Source organism: Acipenser ruthenus, chromosome 1 (assembly GCF_902713425.1).
Source record: "Acipenser ruthenus chromosome 1, fAciRut3.2 maternal haplotype, whole genome shotgun sequence".
In the NCBI taxonomy this organism is placed as follows: Eukaryota; Metazoa; Chordata; class Actinopteri; order Acipenseriformes; family Acipenseridae; genus Acipenser; species Acipenser ruthenus.
The window spans coordinates 95,199,174-95,217,121 of record NC_081189.1 but is presented as its reverse complement, the minus strand read 5'-3'; the positions used below and the strand labels follow the sequence as shown (position 1 = coordinate 95,217,121).

Below are 17,948 nucleotides of genomic sequence, written 5' to 3'. Positions count from 1 at the left end.
GACATAGAAAACACAGAACCAATATGTATTAAAATGCTGCTTTAAATAATTTATATGATATAGCAAAACGTTTTACTGACAGGTAAGCTTTTTACTCGAAAGAGGAAAATACATTATAAATACATTTTAAAAAAAAATGTAATTGGGCACATACTATGCTATAGAAGAACACTGAAGAAAATGATCAAACATCCAAAGATGATACACCTCACCAACTGGGAGAGAAAAAATAAGAGTAGGCTTACAACTAGCGCAATCTAAACATTCTTGAGGTTTCAGTGGAACTTGGAAGGCGGGGTTTGCTGACAGATCTCACGGGGTTCTCTTAACACCGTGAGTCACTGCAAGAATCACTCCAAACTGTTAACTCAGGCACAGAACACACAACTCAGGTGGGCAGGTGAACAGGTCCAAAGTAAAACTGTGCTAACAGAAGTATATTGAAACGATAGGGATGGGTTTAAATAGGGTGCATACCAAATATTAATTAGATATAAATCGGTCAAACATTGGTTAAATCATACCACCAAAATACCATACAATTATCGAGCTGCAGCCGTTTCTTAGTAGTCAGTAACTGGAATGGATAACATTTAATTTTTTTTTTTTTTTTGGCAAAATGCAATCATTTGCATATTCTGATATGGATTTTAATTCTACCGATATTGATAATATGCTGTGCGAGCTCGGCTTACACAACCAGACGGAATACTGTGGGTCACCTCCAACACCACCACCTCCACCAAAAGGTAAAAAACAGAAAGTTTTGTACACAGGAGACAAAATATGTATGTTTAATAAATGCGATTGTAGGTTATGATTAATTTAGTCCAACAAATATTTCACCTAAGAAGAATGAGATGCGTTTTATTATAATAAAAGAACAAGCAGGTTATTTAAGATACCAGTGTTTTTAAAAAGGCTGATAACATTGCCGTTTTTGCAGAAGATGTGAGGGTGTTTTGAGAAATATCACTGAATGCTTATTGAGTTCATGGTTCGTTGCTTTCTGCAGTGCTACATGAACAAACATTGACAACGAATCGACAAAGCCAACTGTTTATTTGCAAAACGGGGAGATTACTGTACCGTAATGAGAAAGTCAACATGAAAAAATGACATTGGTCAATAACATGATTTACATTTTTAAATGGTATAAATTATTAAAGCAATAGCTAAACATAATTTGTTTGATTTGTTATCATAATGATTGGTCTGACTAAGTTTAATGCATTTAGTTAATGCAATTTAATGACATTGCATGTATTTATTTCAATTCTGATACACTGTGTAGACACAAACTGTCATTTTTATCATATAATTTATGATTTCTAGATTGTATTACACCTAAGAATCTTTAATCTCAATGTTGCTACCTACTTATATACATGGGTTTAGTTTGCCCAACATGGCATATGCATTCCTAGAGTCTCTTTATATATATATATATATATATATATATATATATATATATACTTTTTTTCAGATATGAATCAAACAGTGAGGATTTTCTTATATAGCTTGATATTTTTGCTGAGCATCCTCGGAAATACCTTGATCATAGCAGTCCTGGTGCGAAACAAGAGGATGAGAACTGTGACCAATATATTCCTGCTGTCCCTGGCTGTGAGCGATCTGATGCTGTGCTTGTTCTGTATGCCATTCACCCTCATCCCAAATCTGATGAAGGATTTCATATTTGGCAGTGGAGTCTGTAAAATTGCTGCCTACTTCATGGGTAAGTTGCAATAGGAGCTGCTGTTACTAACAAGCAGAACTAAAAAGTAGAACATTCATAAAAATGAATTAATAAAAAAGTAATACCGGTACGTACCGTGAATGCCAAAAATATTACATTTTCAATATTCTGTCACACAGTCATGTTAAGTAAAGGGTAACCTGTTAAAGCCATGGCTTTTCTGGCACACCATTAGTATTCTGCTTAAAAAAAAACAAAAAACAAAACATGAATACATCTATCATTGTAGACTGTGAATACCCTCGTTCTGACACAAATGAGTAGTTTCCATTGAGCTGTGGAGATACCCTGCCCCAGCTATGCATAGGGATTATAAATGGGGATATAATCAGGATAAGCTAAGGGTTAATATTTCTGAATATGTATTAAAGTGTTAAGTGCAGGTATTAAACTGACAAAGCAGTTAGATCACTGACACATTCTCTGTAATATATAAAAGTTGCATCTCCCTGTTATATGACATTGATAATGGACAAATAGTATGTGCTTATTGGCCAGAGACTTCCATATCCAAGCATGACAAAATTGCGCTGAGAAAATAAATTGCCATTTAGTCTGAAAGGAATTTTATATATATATATATATATATATATATATATATATATATATATATATATGTGTATATATATGTATATATATATATATATATGTATATATATGTATATATATATATATATATATATATATATATATATATATATATATATATATATATATATATATATATATTTCTGTTTCATAACTTAGTTTTATAAAGACAACCTTGGTCTACTTGTGTAAAGAGATCATATTACAGTAGCTTATTTTGCTTGTTTTTATGAGATTTACAGTAATGGCATTCTTATATTAAACTTATGTGTTGTTTGTTAGTGCTGTAATATTTTCAGTGGAGAACACTATTGAAAGTTTGGTCCCAAAATGGGGAAAATATTACTTATGATAGAGGTTTTTTTGTAAGTGCAGGAATGGACATAAGACTCCTATTGTATAGCAGTTTCACCTGATCCAGGTTTTTTATTTGAGCTTGATTAGACCCAGTTTATCGGTAACAAGCACAGGCATATCTTATCAAACTCATAATAAAACCAGGAATTAATCAAATTGCAATGCAACAGGGGTCTTATTTCAATCCTTGAAGTGTATGGTGTACTGTATGTTTAATGATTTATGAGAGGAGTGTCTGGTTAAAATCTAAATATAATTATGGCAACTCATTATGGTAATAATTACAAAATAACAAAACAAGCAAAGCTGCCATTAAGATAACTGATGCTTTTGGTAATTTAATGTAATTAATGTTTTCACAGTTTAGTTTTTTTGGCACTTCTTTAAAGCTGCTGTAAATATCGCAGACCTATAAATAACATTTAATACCAGCCTTAGTTAGAAAAAGTCATCATTGAACAATATTTCACGTAATTGTGGGGGGAGAGGTAACAACTGGTGGAATACAGTTGGATTTGGTTAGGAAAAGGTTAAATGCTTGCAGTACAGACCTAGTGTAAACATTGTGCTCTACTTCTTTGCAATATTATTGTGGGAGTGAGCTGGTCTTTTTATTTATTTAGTGACATTGGGCTTGATGTGTTGGAATTTACTTGATGATAAAAAAGTACTTTTTTTTTTCAGCGGCAGTTTTAAAGCTAACATAGTTATTACACAATAGAGACAGCAGCACCATTCAGTCAGTGTTACACTGTAGCAAGTCTGGGATTTAAAATGTTTTATATTTTATATATTTTACATGCAGATATTTAAGTTCTCCACCTATGTTTATAACATGCAATGTCTTCTTGCTGATTTTGTAAGAGGAGAAGAGACTAAAAAACATAAATACAGCTCACTATTCCTTTAATTTAAGGGTCAAAAGTTTAATTGGGACCTTTTTTTTACGTATTAGACTATGCATAAAAAGTTTAAGTTTACTGTTATTTAACATCACACAAATTATGTTTGGTGAAGACAGTTGAGATTTGCCATTTTGGCATCCTACAATATCTTACGTAATCAATTCAGTATATCTATACATTTATACAATTTGAAGATATCTTTAAAGAATTCTGGTCTGTAATTTGTTGCAAATGTTATCAGTGGTATTTTTGAAATTTATTTGATGCTGTCTTTCAATTTAATTTTTATATAATACAGCTGCACTGGCACAGAGGTCCACCATATAAAATAGTTATTTATCACACATGTCTTGTCATGCAATACACATTTCTACTTGGCAAGGAAGCTTTAAAAGATTGCAGGGCTCATTCTTTTTCAGTGATTTTTATTTCTGTTATTTTTTTCTGTCTGGTAGGTATCTCTGTAAGCGTGTCCACTTTCAGTTTGGTTGCCATTTCCTTGGAACGATACAGTGCGATTTGTAACCCTCTGCAGTCAAGAGTTTGGCAGACCAAGTCCCATGCCTTGAAAGTGATCACTTGTACTTGGTTTGTCTCATTCATTCTTATGCTACCATATCCAATCTCAAGCACCTTGGTTCCCTTCACCAGAGACAATAACAGCACTGGGAACATGTGCCGTCTTACCTGGTCAACTGACATCATCCAGCAATCCTGGTAAGATCTTTTTTTTATGCATCATGGTTACAAAGTAAAGGTTTTTCTGATGGTAACATTTTGTAAACCCTGACAACAGGATTGGCAACAAAGATTTAAATACCTTGGTAAAAAAAACAACAACATTATAAGCACTATCATCACAAAGTGGTTTTAGCTAACAAAATAAATCTATAAATCTTAACTGTTATGCGTTTCTGTTCACTATATCGGTTGCAAATGTGTAGTTTTGCTTTATCAAACATGTATTTTCATTTTATAGTTGGTAGGGTCCTCACTCAAACATGGGAACCCTTATACACGGACTGATGTTTAACCTGTACATGCACTCGTTCACATTCTTACCTTAAGCAGTCGAAAGCATTACATCATCACTTTACGCCATACCTGTCAAATGTGTACTTGCAAAACATACTGTTTTAATTTAATGTGACCATTTATTTTACCCCCGATTTTTCTCCCCAATTTGGAATGGCCAATAATTTTTTCCCTCATCGGAGCAATTCCCTACAGCTCAGGAGAACTGAATGTTCAGTGGGTGTCCTCTGATCCCTCGACCAAGCCAGCTTTCTCTTTTACATCCAGGAACTTGAGAGCGGTTGTCAGCAAGCTACAGGCCTCAGGTGTTGGCCTGTGCTCACTAGGTGTCTGGCCAGCAGGGTTCGATGTAGCGCAATGAGAAGAAAGACCCTAACGGTTTTGCCTTACTAACCCGCGGGAGCACCAGAGCTAATGCAACGCTCCCTTAGGAATCCCCAGCAAAGACTGGCCACTTCGCACAGCCAGGATGCGAACCTGCGCTCCCCTGACTGCATGACCTTGTCCCTGATTTTATAAAAGAAAACTTGTATTTACTGGCCAATTTAGAAATACCTCATACTTTAGGCAAGGCAGTTCATGATTAGTGCTAATGGGGATCTGTGAAACCATCTGTAAATGTCAATTGTTAGGGATTTTAAAAAGGGAAACCACTATGAAACCAAGACTGTAAACGAACATATAAATTAAAACATTTAGATATTTTCCTTAGGGATGCAAGTCGGTTATGATGTGTTTGTTTTTTAGTCAACTGGTTCAGCTTTTTCTTTTTTGACATCCAATCAGTTTTTGGTAAAACCAAAAGGAAAGTTTAAAAGCGAAAAACCGAACTGCATTTGTGCAGTCAAGGGAATGGGACATACCATTATTATTTTTTTAACTGTGACAAATAAGTTCAATACAGTGTTATTGCATCACTCATCCCAATGTATTATACAATTACACACAAAGTAGAAAGAATAAAATAATGTATTAATAGACATTAGTATTTTGTATTTATTATTTTCCTGGTACCCCATTGTCGCTGTGGTCAGTTGTACGTGGCAAACCATGTGTAAATCACATCTGAGTAGAACTGCAGCTCATGAGATGCATATACATATGACTCTGGATAAGGCCCTTACACTTGAATTCAATCAATATGCAAATAGAATGCAGCAAGAAATAACGCTTTTGAATACATGCACAGTACATAAAGCTACCTTAATAGAAAATAAAGTGACCTTCTCACAGAAGCATTTCATTTAAAGCAGTTTCCAGATATTTCTCGGCAGCATCCCTTTCTTTTTGCAGCTTTGCCTAGTTCACTGTTTATTCCTGTTCCACAATGGTTTGGGACTCAACTAACATTTTATTTTGTTTCAATACTTTTGGCTGTTTCATTCATTTTAGCATGATTACTTAATTTTTTTATTAGGTGTGCACAGACTAATTTAACAGACACGACAAACTCAACTGTTTGTCTCCAAATTTTGACTACTGAATGGCAGCACATTTCTATTGGAGACTCCGCTTGCGAGATTTAAAACGAGATTATAATTAGGAATGGAGGCTTGTTTGTGGGATTTAAAGCTGTATAACAGTTAAGATACAGAGGATTTAAAACAGAATTGCAAATTGTAGTGGAAAAAAATGATTTACATACAACTCAAAAATTGCTAAAAATAAGCACCGAAAAATGAAATTAATAAAAAACAAAAAAATAGAAGCCCTAAATATAACCTATTGTTTTGACAAGAAAAGTATTCTCTCTCTAAAAAGAATGCTCTAGAAACTGGAATTGACACACGTAAGAATCGCTACGTTGTATCATGTGAAGATCACTGAAGATTGCTAAAAAGTTATGTTTAAAAAACTTTAACTAATTGTAAACAACTTCAAATTGGAACATTCGAGGGAAAAAAATGACTTTTCTACAAACAAACCAAAGACATGTTTTATTGAAATGTGTGCTAACATCAACAGTGTTTAATAGCAAGTCTGAGGTAAAAGTTTTGATAATTGTAAGACTTTGCTATACATACAGTGCCTATAGAAAGTCTACAACCTCTTTCAAAATTTTCAGCTTTTGTTGCCTTATAGCCTGGAATTAAAATGCATTTATATATATATATATATATATATATATATATATATATATATATATATATATATATATATATATATATTGTAGCACAGCGGGGAGGGGGTTGAAATCCTCCCCGCAGTAAAATGTGTAGTTTTGTTAATTGGGGAAGGGTTTTGTTAATTGTTTTATTATTAATTATCCCCTGCACCTCGTAGCCATTGTTAAATTAGAACCAGGTGCAGGGTATTTAAGAGAGGCAGTCAGTTTGCTCAGGGCTGCTGTGTGGAGAGCCCGCTTGGTTGTGTGTACAAGTGTAAGAAGAAGAAAGGTAGAGTAAACCTGTGTGGTTTGTTTTGCATCGGTAAGCAGCTTAGCTGCCCGATGGTCAGTCAGGGACTGTATTCTGTTTAGTTAGTACTCCTTTGAGGAGTTAGGATTTTGTTTGTTTGTTTGGGGTGCTTATGAATAAATATACAGGCCCTGCCCTGTTTAAATAACATCTGTGGTCCAGTAAAAGTTTATTTTTCATACAAGAAGGTCCCGAATTGTAGCAAGGCACCCCCACTTTGTTACAATATATATATATATACAGACGTGCTCAAATTTGTTGGTACCCCTCCACAAAAAACGAAGAATGCACAATTTTCTCTGAAATAACTTGAAACTGACAAAAGTAATTGGCATCCACCATTGTTTATTCCATATTTAATAGAAATCAGACTTTGCTTTTGATTTTTTATTCAACATAATATTGTAAATGATAAAACAAATGAAAATGGCATGGACAAAAATGATGGGACCGCTAACCTAATATTTTGTTGCACAACCTTTAGAGGCAATCACTGCAATCAAACGTTTTCTGTAGCTCTCAATGAGACTTCTGCACCTGTTAACAGGTAGTTTGGCCCACTCTTCCTGAGCAAACTGCTCCAGCTGTCCCAGGTTTGATGGGTGCCTTCTCCAGACTGCAAGTTTCAGCTCTTTCCATAGATGTTCGATAGGATTCAGATCAGGACTCATAGAAGGCCACTTCAGAATAGTCCAATGTTTTGTTCTTATCCATTCTTGGGTGCTTTTAGCTGTGTGTTTTGGGTCATTATCCTGTTGGAGGACCCATGACCTGCGACTGAGACAGAGCTTTCTGACACTGGGCAGTACGTTTCGCTCCAGAATGCCTTGATAGTCTTGAGATTTCATTGTGCCCTGCACAGATTCAAGGCACCCTGTGCCAGGCGCAGCAAAGCAGCCCCAAAACATAATCGAGCCTCCTCCATGTTTCACTGTAGGTGTGGTGTTCTTTTCTTTGAAAGCTTCATTTTTTCGTCTGTGAACATAGAGCTGATGTGACTTGCCAAAAAGCTCCAGTTTTGACTCATCTGTCCAAAGAACATTCTCCCAGAAGGATTGTGGCTTGTCAATATGCATTTTAGCAAATTCCAGTCTGGCTTTTTTATGTTTTTCTGTCAAAAGTGGAGTCCTCCTGGGTCTTCTTCCATGGAGCCCACTTTCGCTCAAAAAGCGACGGATGGTGCGATCAGAAACTGACGTACCTTCACCTTGGAGTTCAGCTTGTATCTCTTTGGCAGTTATCCTTGGTTCTTTTTCTACCATTCGCACTATCCTTCTGTTCAATCTGGGATCGATTTTCCTCTTGGAGCCGCGCCCAGGGAGGTTGGCTACAGTTCCATGGACCTTAAACTTCTTAATAATATTTGCAACTGTTGTCACAGGAACATCAAGCTGCTTGGAGATGGTCTTGTAGCCTTTACCTTTACCATGCTTGTCTATTATTTTCTTTCTGATCTCCTCAGACAACTCTCTCCTTTGCTTTCTCTGGTCCATGTTCAGTGTGGTGCACACAATGATACCAAACAGCACAGTGACTACTTTTCTCCATTTAAATAGGCTGAATGACTGATTACAAGATTGGAGACATGTGTGATACTAATTAAAGAAACTAATTAGTTTGAAATATCACTATAATCCAATTATTTATTATCTTTTCTAAGGGGTACCAACAAATGTGTCCAGGCCATTTTAGAATATATTTTGTAGAATAAGCAATAATTCATCTCTTTTCACAGCTTCTTTGCTTTATTCTATGACATACCAAAGGCATGCAAGTATACATGATAAAATAGCTTTTAATTTCATCACTTTTCAGGAGGAATGAAGCATTATTTCAATGAGCTGTAAGGGTACCAACAAATTTGAGCACGTCTGTATATATATATATATATATATATATATATATATATATATATATATATATATATATATATATATATTCATTTATCTACACACCCTACCCCACAACTTTCTAGAAATTTGTAGAAAATTAATTAAAAATAAAAACTGAAATAGCTTGGTTGGATAAGTGTCCGCCCCCCTTATAATAGCAATCCTAAATTAGCTCAGGTGTAACCAATCACCTTCAAAATCACACACCAAGTTAAATGGCCTCCACCTGTGTTAAATTGTAGTGATTGACATGATTTCAGGATAAATTCAGCAGTTCCTGTAGGTTCCTTCTGCTGGGTAGTGCATTTCAAAGCAAAGACTCAACCATGAGCACCAAGGCGCTTTCAAAAGAACTCCAGGACAAAGTTGTTGAAAGGCACAGATCAGGGGATGGGTATAAAAAATATCAAAGGCCTTGAATATCCCTTGGAGCACGGTCAAGACGATTATTAAGAAGTGGAAGGTGTATGGCACCACCAAGACCCTGCCTAGATGACCGAGCAAGAAGGAGACTGATCAGAGAGGCTACCAAGAGGCCAATGGCAACTTTGCAAGAGCTACAGGCTTTTATGGCCAAGACTGGTCAAAGTGTGCATGTGACAACAATATCCCAAGCACTCCACAAATCTGGCCTGTATGGTAGGGTGGCAAGAAGGAAGCCATTACTCAAGAAAGCCCACCATGAATCCCATTTAAAGTATGCAAAAAAACACTCAGGAGATTCTGTAGCCGTGTGGTAAACCCAACACAGCACACAACCCAAAGAACAACATCCCTACTGTGAAGCATGGTGGTGGCAGCATCATGTTATGGGGATGTTTCTCATCAGTAGGGACTGGGGCACTTGTCAGGATAGAAGGGAAAATTAATGGAGCAAAGTACAGTGAAGTCCTTGAGGAAAACCTGAGGCCCTCTGCAAGAAAGCTGAAACTGGGATGGAAGTTCACCTTTCAGCATGACAATGACCCAAAGCACACAGCCAAAGATACACTGGAGTGGCTAAGGAACAAAAAGGTAAATGTCCTTGAGTGGCCCAGTCAGAGCCCCGACCTAAATCCAATCAAAAATTTGTGGCATGACTTGAAGATTGCTGTCCATCAGCACTCCCCAAGGGACTTGACAGAGCTTGAACAGTTTTGTAAAGAAGAATGGTCAAATACTGCCAAATCTAGGTGTGCAAAGTTGGTAGAGACCTATCCCAACAGACTCACAGCTGTAATTGCTGCCAAAGGTGCTTCCACCTTTAGCAGTATTAACTCAGGGGGGTGGAGACTTATCCAATTATGATCTTTCAGTTTTGTATTTTTAATATATAATTTTTTTCTCAATAAAACTTTTTTCCCCTTAACAGTGTGGAGTATGGTGTGTAGATAAGTGAAAAAAAATCCTCATTTAAAGGCATGAAACTCTGAGACACTGACACAACAAAATGTGAAAAAAGTTCAAGGGGGTGTAGACTTTCTATAGGCACTGTATTAGTAAAAATTGCAACATCAAAACTGTAACTAAACCAGTAATCGCTGGGAAAAAAATCCTATATCCATGTCTACGAAAACTACTCTGCAGAACTCCCTCTCCTTCAAATTAATTTCTACAAAACCTGGACAACAATCATCGCTTTATTGTTTTTGTTTAGATTACACTGGAACTGACTCAAGTGTTCTCAACTATACATGGTAACTATATGCAATTTATTAAATTTAACGGAGCAGAAAATAGGAAATTCATTTTGTTTAAATGTTTATGATGAAGTGTGTTATTAATACATGTTTGAATGTACTTTGAAGGCCAGTTCTAATAGTGCTCACATGATATTGTTTTTATTGAATTTTGTAACTTCTGAATAAACAAAGTAATTTTGTTTTTGCTTTTCAAAAGTATTTGTTTTATTTTGTCTGGTACTTAAAGCAATGATATTAGCATCTTTGAACAAAAAAGACATATTAAATATATTAAGTTCAACTTTAATCTTTGTATTTTAATGAAATGTATTTACATTGAATTGGAACCTCCAATCCAGCTTTTATTAAGTTATAACAATTAACAGAAATACTTATAACTGTGTAGAACTGTGTAGTAGTTTTTCCCTAGACAACTAAAATATAATCTTAAAATATACCTCACATGTATATGCAATGTTTACTGTTTTGAATATGACATCTAGAAAGCGTACAGTTGCTAATGAATAGATGGTTTACCCTATACGAAAAAAAAAAAAAACAAGCTTGGTACCTGCTCTCTGGACCTTTTATGAATTCCTCTTTAAAAATCGATAATCTTGTTACACCTTGCACCAGTAAGATTAATATTAGGTGTCAGTATTTTCAATGTAACGCACAATCAATTTCATATCTAATTTACTAATATTTTAATACACTAATTAAAGCTTTGTTTCCACCAAAAAAAAAACAAAAAAAAAAAAACAGTAATACCAACAAGTTGACTGTAAATCGTATTGTTATTTTCACTCCAATACAAATACTTTGCTCTTTATTCTTTCTTGTTTTGTGTTTAACCCCAGCAGCAGGGCAGTGTCTCGTCTCTTATAGATCGATAAAGACAACAGCGCTGGTTTATTTGACTTCTTTTGTATTATAGGTACATTTTTCTGTTACTGATTCTTTTCCTTGTACCTGGAATTGTAATGATGACGGCATATGGATTCATCTCTCTGGAACTGTACAGAGGAATAAAGTTTGAACTAATTCATAGGAGATCATCCCGAGGTAACGAGTCTTTTTCTTATACTGGAAGTTTAAAAGATATATTAAAACTATTTAGAACAGTCAAATTCTGAAATTTACAAGGTTCGTCCTTGTGTCCATATTACTAATCCCAGTTTATTTCAGCACATGTAATACAGGGGTTTCCAGACTGTCTTGGCTTGCAGTCCCCCACGTTATTTGGCATCCTGATTGAGGACTCCCACCCAAAGAATAACGTATAGTGGTACATACTTTTAGCTGTACATTGGAAATTAAGAACATACATTTATGATAGAGTTTACACCAATACAGAAAACGTTACATTCCAAACAATCAAACAAAACTCAGGCTTTGTTACCAATATCTTTGTGTCAGTGCTGACAGGTGACTGTCTTTGCCCTGAACTTAACTGCTCAGTGTCCCAGATGCTTTTATATGTATGGCCAGGTTAAACTGGCAATCATATCTGCACATGGAATTTCCATTTCTTTACAATTAGGGTCATAATGTTGCTAAAGCTAAAACAGTGGTTAGCACTCCTTTCAATAAAATTTGTCAATAAATAAACCAAGCACAATTGGCTACCGTTCTCCTTGTATTCATTTTAGACCACTGTTTAAACAATGTCTGACAGTATATGCACTTGCCCTTTTCACCAACCCACTGTTCAAAAACAAAACCTTGGATCACCCAGGTTCTTGGGTATCCAAACAATATGTCACTTCACAGATGTTCATGTATGCCAATGCTTTGTTTACAGAAAGAAAAATCAGTAACAGCAGCATTAAACACATTGACAGAGATGGCTGCTACATCCAAAAGTCCAAAAAGGAGACAATGGAAATGCAGCAGTTACCCAGCACTAATAGTATCAAGATCAAAAGGGCCAGAAGCAACAGCTCCACAGCCCACCTGGTGGCAAAGAAGAGGGTGATTCGCATGCTGATCGTTATTGTGATTATGTTTTTCACCTGCTGGACCCCCATATTCACAGTCAATGCCTGGCGAGCGTTTGACAGGATCTCTGCGGACAGGCTGCTATCTGGGGCTCCCATATCCTTCATCCACCTGCTCTCCTATACGTCCGCATGCGTTAACCCCATCATTTACTGTTTCATGAATAAGCGTTTCCGTCTGGCCTTTCTCGCCACTTTTGCATGTTGCAAGCAAATCCATGACTTGCCCCGAGATGTGGAAGAGGATGCAGCTACAACAGGGGCCACTCTTTCCAAGTACACATACAGCAAAATCAGCATATCGGTCCAAGCATAGACAAGAAATATTTTAATCAGTAATATCAAAGTATTGTGGGATGTCTTTCAAGGTGTTGGAGATGGTTAATGTACTGCTGAGCTTTTGAAGTGAAAAAAAAACTTCTACTGTACATTGGTTTGTGAACTTTTTCAAAGTACAGACAGCAAGGAACACTGACGTGTCTCTTGTTTTCTAGTTCAGAGAGAAATACTGTACACCAAATAGAATCCTGTTTCTGAAACACTGATTATTCTTTCGATAGGCTAATTGTGGATCCTTAATATTCAATGACAATGCAATGATTCTGTACTACGGGACAATGGTAGCGCAAGGGCAGCTGCAATGGTATACAGTAAGTCAGTAATATATTGTGAACACAGTGGTAACAGTTCATAATTTGGCATGCCAGTGGTTTGAACCAAAATACACAATGTTCATTGCAGTACCATTATGTATTTTCGGCACTTGTGTTCTGCTTTGCAATATTTGTTCCAATTCTATTGTGTTGTCATTGAAGTTAATGATGTGGTCTGCTCGTGATTCTTCTATCTTTGTTCAAGATGCTATAATAACCATTATTCAACAGGTTTTGTCAAAGTTTTCTGAAAGGGCTGGCATAGAAAATAGTCTAAGCTTGTTTTCCACCTGAATGGATTTTGAATGAAGAAAAACAATTACTACTGCCAAGTGCCAAGGCTTCAGTTACCAGAGAATTTGTGTTTTGCAGGGCTCTTTATCTAAAACTGCTGATTCAGCATACTGTATGGGCTATTACAACATGCAGGTTTTGGCTGTACAGAAGTATATAATTACTTCAAATTATGAGAACGTGGTTATGGGGGGGATGTAGGGATATAGTAAATCTACACACACACACACACTCTGTATTCTGATTGACAGCACTTTTCATATCTTAACATTTTAACCCAATTGGGCTGTAAATGCATGTTCTCCACTAGCCAGCAGAGAAAAGAGGACAGTAGAAAAATGCACTGCATACAACATTGATAAAGAATTTAAATTTCAAGACCTGACATGAAGGGTGCGATCTGTCAAATTTCCAGTGGGGAGGATAAAAAAACACAAATTACAAAACAGTAGGAAAGCCTCTAGCAAAGATACATCACGTTAATACACCACTACTATGCCAGCATCTACCACCAATCACATTATTGTTGTTTAACATGCATTATTATTATTATTATTATTATTATTATTATTATTATTATTATTATTATTGATAACTGAAAGGCACTATCAACGTACGCTTATAATGCTACAAACAAAATTTGCCAAACACATTTTTTTATCTATTTTGATTAAAATGAAAAACTAAAGGCTGAGTGACGGTATACTGTACGTGCGTACACAGAATTGCCATTCTATATGCAAAATGTTGTCACTTCTATAACCAAACTCTGAGTCCTCATTATTTATTTTTTGCAGGACGAAGAATACATGTATTTGGGTATGAATATCATCTGTATAAATGAAATTTTCCAGCAGAGAGTTATTGTCAGTACAAAATCTATTTTCCCTGCCGGGGATGAAAATTGAAAGAGCAGAGGCTGGGATACAAAAAGCAGAGTCAGGGAACCCCCCCGCCCTCCCCCCATACAATCAAATCGGACTGTAATAACATATTTTCTAAACAAAGTTGTTAAGGCAGGAGAAAGGCAGACAAAAATTAAGCAAATCCCATCGACTTAATAGTTGACCAGAAAAATTATATACCGCTGTGTACAGCGGTCAGAAAAGGCACAACTACAAACCCGTTGTTTCAGCAATCTGCCATACAAATATATATATAAGGAGGCTGTGTGGTCCAGTGGTTAAAGAAAAGGGCTTGTAACCAGGAGGTCCCCAGTTCAAATCCCACCTCATCCACTGACTCATTGTGTGACCCTGAGCAAGTCACTTAACCTCCTTGTGCTCTGTCTTTCGGGTGAGATGTAATTGTAAGTGACTCTGCAGCTGATGCATCGTTCATACACCCTAGTCTCTGTAAGTCGCCTTGGATAAAGGCGTCTGCTAAATAACAATAATATAAATGCACAGTGCATACAGTGACTGCAGGTCTGTGCAAGTGAAAAACTCTCCCTTTTGTATTTACAGCAGTTCCCTGGAACTACTGTTCCTGGTTTGTTTGTGTTTGGAATATAAAGAAGGATTAAGCGTGTGGCTCATGCTACTTTGTACACAATAGAACTAGACAGCAGAAAACTGTATATGTTTAAATGAATTTAAATTAGTGCTCAGTACTTCCCAGTATCTTCAACTTTGTGTGTTTTGCATAATGCGTATGGCAGAATCATCTTTTAAAAAGCTTTTATTTAATTGAAGAAAAGGGCACTTGGATTTGATACATAAAAATCTTGCAAATTGCAAGTCCATTTAAAAGCATCCACATTTGCAGTTAAAGATGAGCAAGACCTTTAGGGGTGCAAAACAATTGCCTTTTTAAAGAAACATCATGTTGTACATTACATGTCCTGAGCCTGTTGGCTGTAGTTAATTTAGACATTGAGAAATTTGCAGCAACATTCATAATGATGGGCAATTCAGAAGTTTATAGTAACTGAGTCTGGTTTTAATACTGTAGTCCTTGCTTTAGCTTTTTTCTTACAGAAAAAAAAGTATGATGTAAATAAAGTGATTCCAACATTATATTTGTTGAGGGATGCATTTAGTCTACAGCATTACTTTCTAAAGATAATGAGACAAGTAAGATACTATTAAGATGATCATATTTACATTTCTGTAATAATGATTTTGTCTTGGCATTAAAGTTCTACTTGGGGATGAGGAGGCATTTGTTCAATGATAACAGATGATAACAGCTGTAGTTTACATCTTAGTACTTTTTATGATCCTGCTGTAACTGATAATGGGGCATGAAGTCCAGTTCTTGTTAGTAAACTCTTTAGACAGGTCTTAGAAAAGCTTGTGGCAGCTCTCCGTGCTCTTTTCAGGAGATATTGTTGGTGTCAGTTTAATAATTCCCAGACACCTATGCTAAGATCATTTTTGTGTATTCTGACTGACAAACCATCTTACAAACTCTTCACTCATCAGCCTTTAAAATAGATGGACCTAGAAAGACAATTGTGAACAGATCATCCATGAACTTAATAAAAAAAAAAAAAAAACATGTAGTTTTCAGTTATACCTTGTGCCTCTGTCTCTGCTAAATACACACTTTATAGTAACATTAAAATGTCAGTTGTAAGTGATGAACAAGATGGAGCAATGTTGTGCTTTGCATGATACTTTCTGTGAGTTTGGGTGTGTTTACGATGTCTGTATTTAACCAGAACCAATTGAAGTTTCTATAAATGTATGCCTTTTTTCTGTCCTTGACCTACGTGTAACATTGTATATGTGTTTGTACTGTTAGCAACAAAGTGTTCTCTACTTGGTGGGATTTGTTGCACCTGTGTTAACTTCAAAGGATTATTTCAGTGTAACTTGTCAATTAGCATTGTTGTTTGTGGATACATGTGATACTGTTTGCAGAACACGTTTCTCTGCAGTTTAAATCTGTCACAATTGAAAGATGCTATTCCTTTCCAGTGTTTTTTCCTAGTGAAAATATTAGACTTTAGCTGTTAGTTAAAGGCTTGATATATTGGTTTACATTATTTGGCAAGTGTCCTCTTCAGATTATAACTTCAGCTATTTGGTATATGGAACATATAAACACATGTAAACGTTTACCCCCCACAGACACTTTTAGCTACATTTATAAAAAGCTGTCTAAATATGTCATTAAATATATAGTACTGAGAAAATCCTTGTTGCTTTTCTGTTGATTGATTTTAAAATAAAAAATAACATTTTAACTAAAATGTAATGTATATTTATTCCTACATCTAATTTATAAGGCTCACTCCTTGCAAATTTCTATAGTTTTTAGATTCATTTTTATTTGTGCCATAACCATAACATTAATGGTGTTAATCCCTATTCCATTATATGGAACAAAAATACATGTCATTTAAATGTATGATGTATTTATTCTTCACTGATATTTATATAATACCTATACATAAATCAAATATAACACACTGCATGATCACAGTAACGATCATGACAAGATGATGGTGATGCTGACCAGGAACAGGCTTAGTTTATCTTTATTTGGCTTAACACCAGGTTTTCAAATAAGGTTGCCTGCTCTAGAGCCAGACATTGCTGTATTTTCCAGTTCAAAAGTTGAGATCACAAAAAAATCTTATAGGAATATGGTGCAATACATTTTTCTGACCATGCACTATTTCTGGCAGTCTCCATGTCTTATTGCTTCAAACTAACTAAATCAAGCACATTGTCAACTCTTGTTTTTAGTCTTTTTATATCAATGCCATAAAATGTTGACAACATTTATCTGGTCTGAAATTCTGGCTCTATGAACCATGAGTGAAGTTCTGCTGATAGAAGGTCTGGGAGGAATATAGTATTTGTTGAAAAGTATAGCTATTATAAAGTATTTCAAATATTAATTGTAATACCATTGCTGCATAAAATTCCATTATAATGCATAACCTACATATTGTTGGTACATTTGCAAAAGTAAAGCCAATGTAATATGATGCAACTTCTCCTGGCAAATGTTGCATCAAAAGAGTTGCTGGCAACGAAGTTGCTTCAATTTCTATGTAACACCAGGCAGCTTCCAATGGCAACATTTTCTGGAAACTTAAGAAATGAACCAATAATATTTAAGGTACGTTTGGAGTTACTAAATCTGTTTTACAGTTACAGTTGTCATGACAACTTTTAAAAACTTAAACTTTGTTGTGAAAAACATGGTTACTTTAATACACTTCTAAAGGAACTTGCCACAGAAGACAAAGATGGCTTCAAATCCAAGCTTCGAATGGATAAGTACATTTTTCATGCTCTTCTTTCCATTGTTGAAGATAAAATAAAATAAAGAGATACAGTAATGTGAGCAGCAATAGCAGCAAGTGAATGTCTAGCAATAACACTGAGATTTCCTGCAAGAGGGGAAACGTTCCAGTCTCTGGAATACT

The 17,948-nt window shown here is 35.6% G+C and overlaps 1 protein-coding gene across 1 annotated transcript; it reads left to right on the top strand.

Annotated features, from left to right (window-relative positions):
* The first annotated feature begins 374 nt into the window (after positions 1–374).
* LOC117421554 (cholecystokinin receptor type A-like) lies at positions 375–16,681 on the top strand. Its single transcript, XM_034036081.3, has 5 exons — positions 375–749; positions 1,487–1,738; positions 4,065–4,326; positions 11,552–11,679; positions 12,419–16,681. Exons 1-5 carry the CDS (start codon positions 620–622, stop codon positions 12,928–12,930), a joined length of 1,284 nt encoding a protein of 427 aa, XP_033891972.1. The 5' UTR covers positions 375–619; the 3' UTR covers positions 12,931–16,681.
* The last annotated feature ends 1,267 nt before the right edge of the window (positions 16,682–17,948 follow it).